Raw genomic sequence first — 15,014 nt, 5'->3', positions numbered from 1 at the left:
AGATTTTTAAGAAAGACAACACATTTTTGAACCCTAACAATACTGATTTGGTTTTAAGCTTGTTTTCACAAAAAATACCTGAAACTTTGCTCAAAGGAGTGCATTCCCCTACACCTTTATTGGCCTTCCCAGACAGTGGTGGGCTTTGTAGGGACTCAGTCCTTGGTGTGTGGTCAACACACTCTCCCAAAGGTGTGGGTGGGGGTACTTTACACATGATTCTCTTTCTCCCATAATTTTTTAACAGCAGCAGCAAGTCTTTTTACTATAAGCCTTTCTGTCTGCTTGTCTTATGCTTACTTGGGGGGCAATAAAGGTCTTGTCCCAGGAGGAGGTTGCTTTGTTGTTTCAGCACTTCCCATAAGCTGTTATGGTATGGGAATAGGAATGACAGTCCTACCTGGAACCTCAGTAGAACCCAACATGGGTCATAATGTCACAAGCACAGCTCAGGAGTCAGATGTATCTTTTCCAGCTTTTTCATTGCTTGGGCATCCATATATTACTCTTCAGCTTCAGAATTAAAAGTATACTGCAGAAACTTTCTGTAGTCAGAGTTGCTTAAGTCTGGCTCCAGAGACCTGAGTTAAAAATTTAGATCAAATCCTGACTTGACTCAGGCTTAGCTCTGATGTTAATTTAACAAAAGGCAGAGATTTGCAGGGCTTTGCAAAGATTTGAAGAGACTAAAACTCTCTTCATGCCAATGTCCATGTGAACGAATCTTTAGCAGTAGTAGTGAAAGAAATTAAATTGCTTTTTGAGGAAAAGTAAACCAACATGTGAAATTTTATTCGGAGTGCAAAGTAGGAGTGAAGCTGTAACCCAGTCCTGTTATTCACAAATTATTTGGTACCACTGCATAACCCTTACAAGGACTCAACTGCAGGAGTGTCTGTCAGACATCACTGTTTGTCCTTTGTGTCTTCTCTTTGTGCAATCAGAAATGCTAAACTGCATGTAATATATTACACATGATTTAGAAGCATCTTTTCCAGCATGTTATCTGCACTTAAATTAGTATTATAGGCATAAATAAATAGCCAGTTGCAAATGATTGTAGAACATGTTATCCCAGAGTGTCCTAAAACACTCCCAGAATGCAGATTGATAGAAGGCCAGAATAGAGATTTCTGTACAAATGCAGGGAGAGGGAAGGAGAGAAACTTTTGACCTAAGGCCCGAGGGCACTGTGTCAGATCTCCTCCTCTCACAGAGCAGCATAAAGTTTCTCATGTACTCAGAGAGTAAGCCTGTCCTCCAGTGTGGAAGTTTTATGGTGGAGTGAGCCTGGAGTGAGCCTTAAGTGAGCTTAAGAAAGCCTTCAGAAACTCACAGGGCTGAGGGGATCCTTCTGCAATTTGGACATGTTCTTCCAGTGAGTTCCAGGACCGGGACATATAAGAGATTCCTGCCCTAGTAAAGAATGGTTTTCATGTAGAGCAAGTCCATCAGTTGTGTAAGACAGCTGAAAGTGGTGCGGAAAAATCAGGTTGCCAGTTGCAAATCTGCATGTATTGTAAGTGAATTTAAGGAGCAAGTTGCTGATCATGGGCCACCTGAAGTAACCACAGGAAGTGTAGTGTAGATGACTGTAGCCTCTATCATGACAGATTTAACCAGAAACAGTCTTTGCAGAAGTGAACATCAAATATAATGTCAGAAAATCTTTCACCTTCCTGCTGTCTGTGACAGCAAGCCATGAGGTAGGAAAAAAAAAGCAGCAAGCTCCACAGGTATGGGCGACAGCTAATGCTGACATAGCTATAATGTAGTCAGAGCTTAAATGAAAAAGTCCTTCTGATTGTCATATAATTTCCCCCATTGCCCACAAACCACTTCCTTTTCTACCCATGAATTCTTCCCCATCTTCACAGCAGACAGAAGCCTGGTGCCTCTGTGTCAGTCAAGCATGAAGTCGGTTGCTATATCTTTTTGTGTCCTCTGCTTTCAGTTTGAAGCCCTGTACGGTGAGTAGCATTTTGGTTTGTTCTCCTTGCAGTAGATGTCTCTGTGGAATATAACTTGCCCAATGATCAGAGACAGTAAATGATGCATGATAGCAAAGGGTGGGAGGAATAGAGGTAATTAAGGGAAATAGCTGCAAAAAGACTTCTCTCAACTTTAATATCACTAGGGTTGGTGGGAAGAGAAATCCTGCCAGCACAAGGCATTTGCTCTGAAACTAAAAAGTAAAAGTTTTCATTGTTTATATTGTTTAGCTCCTCTGCTCAGTGTTACCCTCTAGCAGTTTAAACTGTAGTGCTCCAGACAGCTTCCTTGATGGGTGTAAGGTCTTATCCCAGCATGATGGTGAATGGCTTAATAGAGAGAAGCCAAGCTATATTGATATTAAACCTGCTCTTGTTTGGGCAGGGAATTTTTATTCTATGAAAAATATATATGGCATGGAAGAGTGGGTGAGATTGTTTTGGTGCCGGCTTGAAACAAGGACTGACTTAAAAGGAATTGTAGCATTCCTAATGCTGTATTTGAGAAGGCACACAGTGACTGATATCAGTCCAGCCATAAACATGGAAGTAGTGTTTCACAAGGTCCAGTGTTTTAGCACAGCTACACAAAGCAAAATACCAGAGTTCATATTTATCTGTAGTCTTTCTTCCTTATGAATTATACTCTGTTCAGGTAGGTCTAAAGAGCTGTAAAGAAATACACAGGCCAGTAAAGAAGTACAGATATCTGATTTATCTGATTAAGAAGAGTCTTTTTTTTTCATATATATACTGCCCAAGGATTTAGTACAATGTGTCATGTAATTAAGACTTGAGATTTAGTGTGCACAGTTGCTAAGTACCATCTAAACCTGCTCCTTCGAAGGTCATGCCAAGGGCTATTGAATATGTTTGCTTCTGAAGTTCTAGTGATACATGATAGGTTTCAAGTCCCCCTATAGAATTTAAGTACTCCTGAGGTTTCATACAGAATTTAAGCTTTCATTTGAATAAAAACCAGTTTCCAGCTCTTTAGGCAATGCAGATACTCTTCTGAAGGTTAACTAATACAGCGATAGTATACTGAGTTTTCAGATAGACTGAAAAGGTGGGTGAAATCACAGGGAAGGAGGATTGTGAGCAGTATCTGATCTCAGGACATGAGCTGCTCTTACTTCTCCTTGAAAAGTTATTCTTAACTCTACTAACAAAAATTCCTATCATTTTCATTAAATATATCTAGCTAGTCAATTTAGCAGGTATCCTTGACCAGCATGCTTTTACATCTGGCTGGAGCTATCTAAAATGCCATTCCTTGAGGGAAGAAATAGACTGAAATTTTAAGGGTGCAAATGATGTTTCTACCTGAATCAGGCATTTTCCCCTTCTTTCTCCCTTCCTTCAAATATGGAAGATAGGATTTGAGTAGGGGGCTGGGGAGAGGAGATGGCAGGAAAAAGAGACTTCCTGTAACAACAAATGGCATCACTCAGGTTTTTTACCTTACAGGGCTTTCAGCATAAAAAATACTAAATATTATTGTTCTCGCTAAAAAGAAAAGGACTGCAAAAGATCAGCTTGATTAGCATGATCAGTAAAAGATTAGCACGATACAGTCATTCAGAGAACAAGCTAGCACTCCACAGAGAGCTGCCGAGCACTGTGGCAAATTCTGGGGAGTGAAAGCAGGGTAACTTCCGAGATTTGGGGAGTTTTTTGACTTAGCGATTAGCAAGCCCTGCTTGTGATCTATAGATTTTCTTCCAATGTAAATATGTCGCGGAAGGTGATATATATGTGTATATGTGTATTATGATTTGATAACCCAATTGTGATAAATAAATTGTTTGTAAGAACATGGAGCATCTCTGGTGCCTGTAGAGAAACACAGTCAGTGGGATTTTGGAGTACAGAGCTGTAGGATACCATGGCACCTGAGGCCCTTGCTATGAAACACGGCACGCGAGCTTTTGCATGTGTTTGCAAAGCGTTTGCAAAGTGTTATCACTGTTCACCCGCAGATCTCCTGTTGTCAATACAGGAGGAAATAATGGTCATTTCTTAGAAGGGTGTCTGAAATCTTACTAACAATGGCTGCTGTGTTAGTGGTAGATTTTATGTGTTTCTGTATTTCACAACCTATGTTACACCACAGAAATAATTCAGATTATAGATGGCTTCCTAGAGTAATTCTGGCCATTACTTGCTTTGCCCAGAAGCACTGCTTTCCTCTCTTGATTCTGGAAAGATAGGCACATGTTAGTTTTAGGCATATGAAAAATGACACTGAATTGACAGTGTCGTCTTGCAGGGTGCCTTAAAAAGCCAAAGCTATAGCAACTTAAAAAACTGTCTGTGGTTTCATTACACATTTAGTATTAACAAAACAAATATGTTAATTTTAAAGTCAGGGTCTGCACTCTCCTTGTTGATCTTCAGAGACAAACACACCCTAGTGAAATTATGCATGTCCTTTTTATCAGCTAATTAGTTTTCTGAGAACTAGGGCAGATAAACAGGAAAAAACCTCAAGCAAGAGTATATTCTATTCTCCTACCCTAAACTCCAAGTTTTAAAATTAATCAAAAGAGGGGTTTAAACTTCTAATGAGACCAAGATGTGTAATGGATGATTGGCGGTGTTTGCAGATAGCACTGGGTCTGCCAAAGAGCGACCAGAAAGCTCAAAATTGCAATCCCATTAAAACGAAAATAACCTGCCTTCCATTGGCCTCAGTGTCCAAGGACACTACCTTAGAAATTCCCAAACCTCCGCCAAAGTGCTTTCCCACGGCAGTAAAGATAAAGTTGAGATGGAAAGGTACATGACTGTAAATACATGTATACATAGAATGCATACACACACATTCTTTCATAGTTTAACATAACATGTTACATAGACATATTCATCTCCTGGATTCACATCTGAACCACAATATTTGTCTTGACACTCTGCTACACATGAAGTGAGCCAGGAGCAACTCTGTGCAACTCCACAGTGTGACATTGCTATGAAACAAATGAAAGATTTATTTCCCTTTGTCTCAAAACCTTCATGTGCAATTGAATTACCTCTTTTATGAAAAATACCAAAAAGGAACCTTATGGCCAAATCTAAGCATTTTTACTACTGAACCAGTAAGATTCTTCTGTTCATTTTCAACAATACTGTGATGCAGTCTTTTATTCACATATTTCTTGAGGTAGTACTAGGGAGAGAATCTCTCAGTGTTATTGGATGTTGGAACTCCGGTGTCTTATCTCCCATTCCATACTAAATGTACATTTAATATGACTGTAGCTTGGCAAATGACATCCAAAACGTGTCTGGCCATTCACCATGGAGTATCACAGGTCCACAGGATTACCCTAGGAACGAACCCATACAAATGGGCATGGGAGAACAGCAGTCAGGCACAAGGAGGGGGGAATTCGTCACTTTTAGCATGCAGCGAGAGCGTTCACATTAGGAGCTGATGTAGAATAGCTAGCGAGTTGCAAATTCATATCAGGTCTCACCTGATGTGGTCATCCATATGGACAATTTTGTGTTTTAATCTCAGGCACTGTTAATCTCATTTTAAAATGAGCTCCTTTTATACGATGCTAAGCACACTCTTCTGTATGGTCGCTTGTTTCAGAGGAGAGCTAATTGCATCACATTTACCAAAATGTACATTTAGGGAAATACATTACTGAGGCTTTCTTGAAAATAGGCAGTTAAGGCTTCTGGGCCTGAGAGGATACAAAATGATCTTTCAGCTCGCCACAGGGTCACATGAACTACGTATTTAGTGACCCCTCTCTGGCCTTTTCCATTACAAAAAGGATTAAAACCATGAACTCTGACAAACATTTTAAACCACCTAGTATGAAAGGGCAATTTCATTAGCTAACAGCAAAACCGGATTATTCTCAGAGATAAACAGAGAAATGAAATTCAAAGCTGTTGCTTTAGTGCTCAGAGTACCGTAGTCCTGCACTGCTTTGGGGCGTTGGGGGAATATGGCATTGCATGGCTCTGTAGCTGCCCTAAGACCAGTAACAAATACAGAGGTCTCAGCTACAGGTGGATGCTTCTCAGAAGTATCAGGTCAGCTTATATATTAACCATGCTCCCTAGCTTCTGCTGTATCAATACACTTGTTTTTTTCTTCCATTCCCTAAATAATTTATCTGCTGTTGGGCCTAATTTTAAAGGTACATGTTACCAAGCTACTGTCCATCAAACTACAGAGCACTTTAAAAGACCTTTATTTCAAGTGCTGTTCTCATAGCAGCTGCTTTCTTTTCCCATACAATATGCAAGTCATCAAGAACTGTTTCTTTATTTGACCTTGCTTTCAGCTTTCCAGACTATATACCGTTATGAGGGCTTGCACTTTCTATATCTGTGCCTTCAGCGTATCTAGAGCTTTATTTCACTGTGGGTTGGCAAGTTGTGTGTTTTGTCTTGTCTTATCATCACACCAGTGGTACAAGATGCCAAGTATCTTGTCTGTTATCACACACTTAAGTAATAGCCCTGAGAGAAGCTCAGATGTTAGAACTGTTGCTGAATTAGATAAGGGTGCTGACCACGCACAGTAAACCAGGAAGAGTGTGATAACTAGGAAGAGGGTAAATCAATCAAAAAGGGATAACGGTTTCTATTGCTTTTCAAGTCAGCATTGCAAAGCATCTTCCAGAAGCCCATTAGGTGGTGTGTCACACTAAAAATATTTTAAATAAGTATAATTCATTGCAATGCCCTTGCCAATGATAATAGTTGGGGAGCTAGAATTGAAAGAAGAAAAAGCATAAGACACTAAAAGATTTCCTCCTTCCAGAAGGAGCTGAGGTCATACAAAGGTACCCAAATAAGAATAATCTCCAATCTGTACTTGAGCATATGCAGGCTGGATGTCAAAGGTAGTGAGTGCCTTGGGAAAAAGATTATTTATACCATGTAATGAGTGCAATTCCTGGCACAGTCAGGGGCCTACTCTGTGTGGATCTAGACTACCATGTAGCAGTAACAGTGAGAACAGGATGGTGCATCAAAGTCTTTTAAGTATTTTCCCCATATTTCCTTAGTATCATTAAATCCTGGTGTAGAGTATATTTCAATCTAAGCAGCCTCTGAAGAACTTACTCAGGCTACTAGAAATCAGAAAAAGCAGACACGTATTTTTCCTACTTGTCTGTGTACCTGCCTGTACATTAAATATTAGGGCACTGCAGAAAAAAAAGTTCCAAATAAAACACTATCAGGCTGTGCTATGCTGCCAGTACTGACATACAAACTATTTCAAAGTTGTACATGCCACCAACCCATCCAGAAAATTCCGTTCTCAATATTGTCATATGGTGTTGATAGAGGCAATGGCTTAGAAAACAAATCCAGAACAATTATTAAAAAAGAGCCTGTATCATGTAATGAAGGCCACCTATGCACACTGGACTGAATATAGTTTGATAATCACAAGGAGAAAAAGGTACCATTGAAAAAGGAACAAAACTGTGTGCATTGCTTGAATATTTTCTTGCTGCGTGTATTGGAGCATCTTCCAGATATCCATTCTGGATGATGGTTTGACGCAGTATTGAACATGGGGGAAATGGAGTGAACATAGACCAAAACAAGTGCTTTGGTCTGGAAACAAAGAATAATGCTGGCTCATTGCAGACTCTGGATTAATGAGCAATCAAAAAAATGCTGTTTTATTTGAGGGCAGATTTCCTCAGTATTTGTGGAGAAATTTTACTTTCAGCTTCTATTTATGAAGTACATCTATTACTTTGCAGAAGTATTTTAAGGATTTGTAAATGCCGTATGTATATTCAATACTAATTCTTGCTCAGTGCATTTTCTACTTTGATTTTTGTATTTAGTGCTTTTATCACACATGATTTTATAGTGTAGCACAGACAAGATCAGATAGGCTAATGATGCAAATTAGAAAATAACTTCAGCATCTTAACATTGCATGGCTCAGCCCCTGTTCCTGCATCTCTCTTCTTGAATTTTAAACAGGAAACAATTTTGTATTTTTCAGGAGGTGATAGCTGCTCATCAAGACCGTGCAAAAATATAGGTAAGACATATTTGCACAATTTGGTGTTTTGTTTTCAATGCCTTTCTAGCTCAGAAAATACTGCCCTTGAAGAAAAAAAAAGAGCCATTTTTTTACAGTATACATTAACATACTTTTGTCTGAGAGATTTTCTCATGCTATTGGTTGCTGACTTTACAAAGTCAAACTGTGAGGTAGCAGGAGGTCCTCAATCAGTTTACTTGCTTTTTCTTCTCCATGAAATTTACAAAATGAGAGTTTCAATACAACTGAGAGGGTCTTTTTGATAGTTTTGGGAAGGTCAAATGTGATTTTTGGATTGCATGTGGGTGCATGCACACAGTGAAATTTGTCCTCTACTCCTCCTATTATGTTAGTGATAAAGGTGCTATAACCATCTAAGTAATTGTTTAAACTTTATGTCATGCCTCAAACCACAATCTACTCTAGAAAGGAAATATAGGTCTTGCAGTTACGCAGCGTTCACATTCCATTTTAAGTTTTCAGCTACATCAACAAACTGCCTGGATGGTCAAGCCCAAAGAATGGTGGTGACTGAAGTTAAAACCAGTTGATGGCCAGTCACAAGTGGTGTTCCCCAGGGCTCGGTACTGGGACCAGTTCTGTTTAATACGTTTATCAGTAATCTGGATGAGGGGACCCTCATTTAGTTTGCAGAAAACACAAAGGTGGGTGGGAGTATTGGTCTGTTTGAGGGTAGGTATGGTCTACAGAGGCATCTGGACAGGCTGGATTGATGAGTTGAGGCAAACTGTCTGAGGTTCAATAAGGCCAAGTGTCAGGTCCTGCACTTGGGTCACAACAACACCCTGCAATGCTACAGGCTTGGGGAAGAGTGGCTGGAAAGTTGCCCAGGGGAAAAAGACCTGGGGGTGTTGGTTAGCAGAGGGAAGAATATGACCAGTGGTGTGTTCAGATGACCAAGAAGGTCAACAGCATCCTGGCTTGTATCAGAAATAGTGTGGCCAGCAGGGACAGGGAAGTGATTGTCCCCCTGTACTCAGCACTATTGAGGCCACACCTTGAATACTGTGTTCAGTTTCAGGCCTCTCACTACAAGAAGGACGTTGATGTGCTGAGAGTGTCCAGAGAAGGGCAACAAAGCTGGTGAAATGTTTAGAGAATTAGTTTTATGAGAAGTGTCTGAGGGAACTGGGGTGTTTATTCTGGAGAAAAGGAGGCTGAGGGGTGACCTCATCACTCTTTACAGCTACCTGAAAGGAGGTTGCAGAAAGGTGGGGGTTGGTTTGTTTTCCCAAGTAACAAGAGATAGGATGAGAGGAAGTGGCCTCAAGTTGTGCCAGGGGAGGTTTAGATTGGATATTAGGAAAAATTTCCTTACTGGAAGGGTTATCAAGCATTGGAACAGGCTGCCCAGGGAAGTGGTTGAGTCACCATCCCTGGAGGTATTTAAAAGCCGTGTAGATGTGGCACTTAAGGACATGTTTTAGTGGTGGACTTGGCAGTGCTGGGTTAATGGTTGGACTCAATGATCTTAAGGGACTTTTCTAACCTAAACAGTTCTGTGATCATTAGGGTGCAGACTATGAACTGTAAACCAGAAATAATTCTCAATCTTTGTCCCACCTTGTTTTATCTATGAATAGGACAATCAGTCTGAGGCAGGCATTGTATGTCTTGTATAGTATGTATATATGTATGTATGTATAGTGTTTGATCCAAAGGGACTTCTGAGTGTGATCAAGTAACTCACTGATCTAATTCTAACAGTGACCTCTTCAGCCTTATAGGGGATAGCAGGTCTTGTCTTATTTATTTTCTCAGTAATGTCTGACATGACCAGAATGATACACTGGTATTTTATTAGTCTGGCTGCTTTCCACTAGCCAGACTATTCTGAATACTTACATGCCTTAAATTTCAATCACATATTTCACTTGCTTTGTTTAAATGAGTTTCTTAACATTTTAGGGATTCTTTTCATTACTATGTGAGTGACTGTACTTGTTGTTTTCATGTCTTCAGATCAGGCTCATGTCTCTGGTTCCCAGGTGATGGTGGAATTTAAAAATGGAAACTTCAAGTTAACATTCCCCAACCCCAAAAATGTGAGTGAGTTCAGCATGACCCTCTTCAAAGGGCATGAAAAGAAGGAGATCTGTGCATTCCATTTGAGCGAGGAGAAAGATATCCACAAGAGTGATGTCACCTACTGTCAGACAAAGCATTCAAATAGCAGCACCACTTTTATTCTAGAAAATCTGGAAAGAAAGCATACTGACATTTATACCTACTGCCTGGAGATGCTCTTACCGCCTCCTTACGTGGACTGCCTCCTGAAAGAAACCTATCTGTACATCCAAGGTAAGTTTATTTCTCTTATCCCCTCACTTCGGTTTAATGATAAGAAGACATTGGGCATAGCTATGCTGCAGTGAGAAATGTCACCAGAGTTTGCACAGGTTATTTCCAAGAGAGCTTAAAACTGCTTAGCAGGGGGACTGGTAACAGTGGAGCTGTTTTGGCAGACTACTCAGCATGGCCTCTACATATTTATTTATCTTATTGGGCAGGTTTTGCAGGCCATGCTGAGCTTTGCATGTTATTGGTGGCACCCAAACTAGCTAGACTACATCTTCTGGAGTACTTCAGTCTCACTTTTGCCTGCAGCAGAAATTTCCCATTGTCCATTTTGAATATTTTGTTCTTTTTGTCCATTTTGTCCATTTCCAAGCTCATGAACACACTTTTCCAAGGTAGCTTTTCACCTCAGAAAAATCTTTCTCCACAGTTCACTTTTGCTAGTTTATTATATGAAGAGGGGAAGGAATTTGAAAAGTTGACTCTGGGATGGGGATTAGTGTGTGGGAAATGCAAATTACCAGTAATAACTTTTTTCCTTCCCATCACCAGATAAGGAAGACTGTATTTCACTAGGACTCATGTCATGGATAATAACTGGCCTGATCATGTTTGCCATGATTTCCTGTATCTGCTGTGTTGTAGCCTGTTGCTTAAGGAACAAGGTAAGCAAGTCTATGAGATGCTGCAGAACCCTCCTTCCAAGGGTCATGGATGGGCAACTTGATTTAATGAGATTTAAAGGGTGGGACAGGCACACACTCACTCATCAGGGATGTGTTTTTTGACAGACACTAAGTTGTTAATTTACCACTGGAATTCAGTCATTGATGACAGCAGCTCAGGTTTAATTTTTTTAAGACAGTTGTTTATTGATTTAAAGATTGAGAATCAAAGGAAAGAGGAGAAATGCTGCACAGGTCAGCAAAATTACTTTGGCAAGCAATTCACCTGATTGTTTTCTTCTAGAAGGAGAAACAAATCATCAGTGGAGCAATTCCAGCTCTGTTCTGGAGCAAATCCACTTTAGCAAAGAAACAGTTGGCTCAGGAAAGAAAGGAAACCATAGACATTAGTTATTCTTTTGGACAATGTGTGTTTTTCATTTTCAGTTGTTTGATTCCAAGTTTTCTACGTGACTGCCTGTCTGTTCTGACTTCAATATTCCCACCAAAAACAGTCAGAATAACTGCCCTATTTAAAGAACAAAAGCAGGAGTGGCAGAGGTTAGTGACCACAAATTAAACTCATGGCATTGTCTCTTTGCAGAATCAGCAGTGTGAATCCAGCTCCCATGAGTACAACAGTGAATACATGCCCATGGCAGCAGTGAATGCAGCTAAAAAAACAAGAATCTGAGGTTGTATTAAGCCTAGTTTTACTTGTACCTCTGCTTGTATCTTTTGCATGGCTTTTTCTGAAAGGGAAAGGGCTGCTTATTGTATCTCCCATTGATTCTAGGTGGATGGGTGGGATTGTTTCAATAACTTGTTAATGGACTTCATGCTGCCATGTAGCAGGAAGAGGAAATGAAAAGCAAAATCTTTGGAAACCTTTTGAATTGAAATGGTGAGCTGGTTCCTAGAAAGGCAGCCACTTCCCATCAAAGTAATGATCTTATGCATGAGGAAGATATGTGAAACTGTTCCAATCAGATTTTTCAGACAATACATGGTTCCTAAAATCTCTCTGCGAAAGTGATTTGCTAGATTTACTGAGTGTTACTGGCTAAAAGCAAATAATCTGTAGAGAATAAGGAACTTCCTAAGAAACTTAATCGCTTACATGGTAGCCAGAAGCAGTTTGGGATCAGAACAGAAGCAGAATTTGGACTGATTCAGATGTATGGGGTTTGCATGTAACTAATTCTCCATTCCTATTCCAAGTATAAGTAACTTGTGGCATGGAAATTCTCACAGCAGAGGTTTCTATCTACTTGAACCTGGACAATGGAAAATCAGCATTTCCTCATCTTTCCCAGCCTCCCTAAGCTCTTGTGACAGTCCTGTGCTCAGTCATGAGACATCCTGAGTACTGTTTTGAGCTGTGTTTTGCTCTAGCCTTTTGTGTAAACTGGCACACTGCCTGATCTACTGACTTGTACATGGAGTGCTAACAGTGTGTTAAAGATGTCAGCTTTTAATTGAAAAAAATGTAGTGAGTTTGCTTGAGTGTAGATTCCCGTAGTGCTACTACAGAGAGAAATTTTATTTTCTACAGTGTCCTTTGTGATAAACTTTCCACTGGGGACAAAAAAGAAAAAAAAAAAAAGACTACCTCCAATGCCAATATATCTGGCACAGCCGTGAAGCATTGTCAATGTATTGCACATGCCCTTTTGTTAGGGCTAGTTTAGCCTCATGCTATTAAATCATCTTCCCATTCACTGTCAATCTTCTTAGCACCACACTAGGTGAGTGCTGTATGCACATACACTTTTCTGCACCGAATAGGACAGCAAGGGAAGGAAACCTGAGAGAATAGATTGCAAGAGGGATATATTGCAAGACTGCAATTGGTCTTTAAATCAGTTCAAACCTGTTGGATCAGTCCCTAAACTAGGAGGCACAATTTCTTCTGTTCACGTCTTGCTGCACAAATACAACACAGTCCATAAGGCCAGTGTATTCACAGACTCTGCATTGCAATTGTCTTCCTCTTGTGATTTGACATGAAACCTTTACCACTTCCCCACTGGGTTCAGGGGTTGCTTGACCTGTCAGTAAAAATGAATAGTCAAGCCTTCAGGCTCCTTGTGGAATCCATCAGAACTCTGATCATAAATGACCAACTGGGAATCCATCTTGGATATGTTGCCTGACACCATTTGGCTGCTGGAAACAGTGGTTCCTTGATTCTGAGTCTCTCTGTAATTCATTGAATAAACTAATAATGGTCAGAGAAGACTCTTGTGAAAGATACATAGCCTGTTGTCTGGCAGGATGGTTTCAAATTTGATAGGGCAAACAGGGACTGTCAGGCATGAAGAAGATATGAGCCGGTATGTCAAGAACTGGGTTTCACTCAACAAACACCTAAATGCATACAAGTATTGCAGAGAGACGGTGGAAATTGTTAACTGTGACTTTAACCAAAGGAGAAATGAGTGAAGCATCAAATGAAGTGGAGACCGGCAATTTCACAGCGGGTTCCCAGCTTAGACAACCAGCTGCTAGGCAGAGGTGTAGCCGGCCACACTGGTGTGTTGGGTAACGTTACATTCCCTCCTGGCATTCTGCCATGTAACCTTTGCCAAATTACTTGACTTCCACAGCAAACAAAACTCGGCTCTGTACATCCACAAATACACTGATTCAACCATTTAAAAAACGTCAGTGCAATTATTGCCTTTGAAAACTGTTGCCTTTGAAAATCATTGGTGAAAATAGCTAACCTCCACTGCCCATGAGAAATGCTGGATGCAAGCTTGTGTGTAATAATGGAGAGTCCCATCCCCTGGAACCTTTCACCAGAGAGAGAAGGAAATTCGAATAATAAGGAGTTTCTGAAAGAAAAAAACCCTTGAGTTTTGCCTTGAGATGCTGCTGGATAAAGGATAAATGATGAAAGTCTAGACAAGGTAGTTCAAAATACATACATTCTGCTCTGGAGAGATAAATGATTTATACTTGTTGTAACAAAGCTTTTGGGAGTCTCATGTTCCATCACTGCTTTCTATTTGGGAAAAAGGATTTTAATTCTTAATAAAACATTTTTTTATTTGCCACATGTGTCCATAAGAAAGTTCATGCATGCATGCATGCGGTGTGAAAGGAATAAGCTCTATAAAATCCACAGTGTGAAGGGGAGAGAGTACAGCATCTTAGTTGGAAACCAGAAAAACACTGAGGAAAAAAAATTATAAACAAAGCGAAAACCAAAACTCGGATCTGTTTCTATGCGATGAGGTAATGACACTGTTTGAATCTGTTTGTTTCCTTTTATTTTAATGAGAAAGTATTTTTTTAATTTTTCTATCCCTTCTTCTTTTGTTTTAATTATTTTTGGACATTTTTGAGTTTCTTTCTACTGTTCTTCAATACCTCCAAATCAAAAGGAGCTGGAAGAAGGTGAAGAATGGCAGAATGAGAAAAAAAAAACCCTGTGAATAAAGTAACCTGAACTGCCTATGGAATGTGTGACAAGAAAGGATTGAAACATATGAAAACAATAAAGGAGTCAATAAAAATAAACAAAAACCTTGATATTCTAACAGATCAGCGTTTCAGAAAGTAAGAACGCTCTTTGGAAGCTTCCATTTTTGGGCAAAGACCATTTTAGCAGGAAAAAAAAGATCAAATAATATTTCAGCCAACTCTTCTACAAAATCCTCTTTCAGGACAAGCAGAAGCATGAGTAACACCTAAATAACATCCAGGAAATCAGAGATGTGAGGGTAAAATAAACTACTAAGACACAGTCTCAACCTGTGTTTTCTCTGTTTGCTATGTAATGGCTTAGGATTGCAATGGAAATGTTACGATTGTACGACAGTACATGAAGCGGGTTCCACAAACTGTCCCTCCCCATCTTTGTCTTCTATTGCTTTATGGGAAATATGACTGAAAAAGTATTTTGGCTCTGGCTTCTCCAGGAGCTGAATCCCTAAGAACAGTGTTTGTGTAAAACCAGTTTCTGTCATACAACTTGTAACATAAGTTTCA

At 39.9% G+C, this 15,014-nt stretch overlaps 1 protein-coding gene across 1 annotated transcript; it reads left to right on the top strand.

Moving 5' to 3' along the window:
• Positions 1-1,912: 1,912 nt before the first annotated feature.
• On the top strand, positions 1,913-11,709 carry LOC104490152 (inducible T-cell costimulator-like). The gene is made up of 5 exons (XM_010132399.1): positions 1,913-1,970; positions 7,990-8,028; positions 10,015-10,353; positions 10,903-11,015; positions 11,620-11,709. Exons 1-5 carry the CDS (start codon positions 1,913-1,915, stop codon positions 11,707-11,709), a joined length of 639 nt encoding a protein of 212 aa, XP_010130701.1.
• Positions 11,710-15,014: the final 3,305 nt, after the last annotated feature.

This window comes from Buceros rhinoceros, unplaced genomic scaffold (assembly GCF_000710305.1).
Source record: "Buceros rhinoceros silvestris isolate BGI_N320 unplaced genomic scaffold, ASM71030v1 scaffold9293, whole genome shotgun sequence".
NCBI lineage: Eukaryota > Metazoa > Chordata > Aves > Bucerotiformes > Bucerotidae > Buceros > Buceros rhinoceros.
The sequence above is the reverse complement of the archived record's forward strand: the minus strand, read 5'-3'. Positions and strand labels throughout refer to the sequence as shown.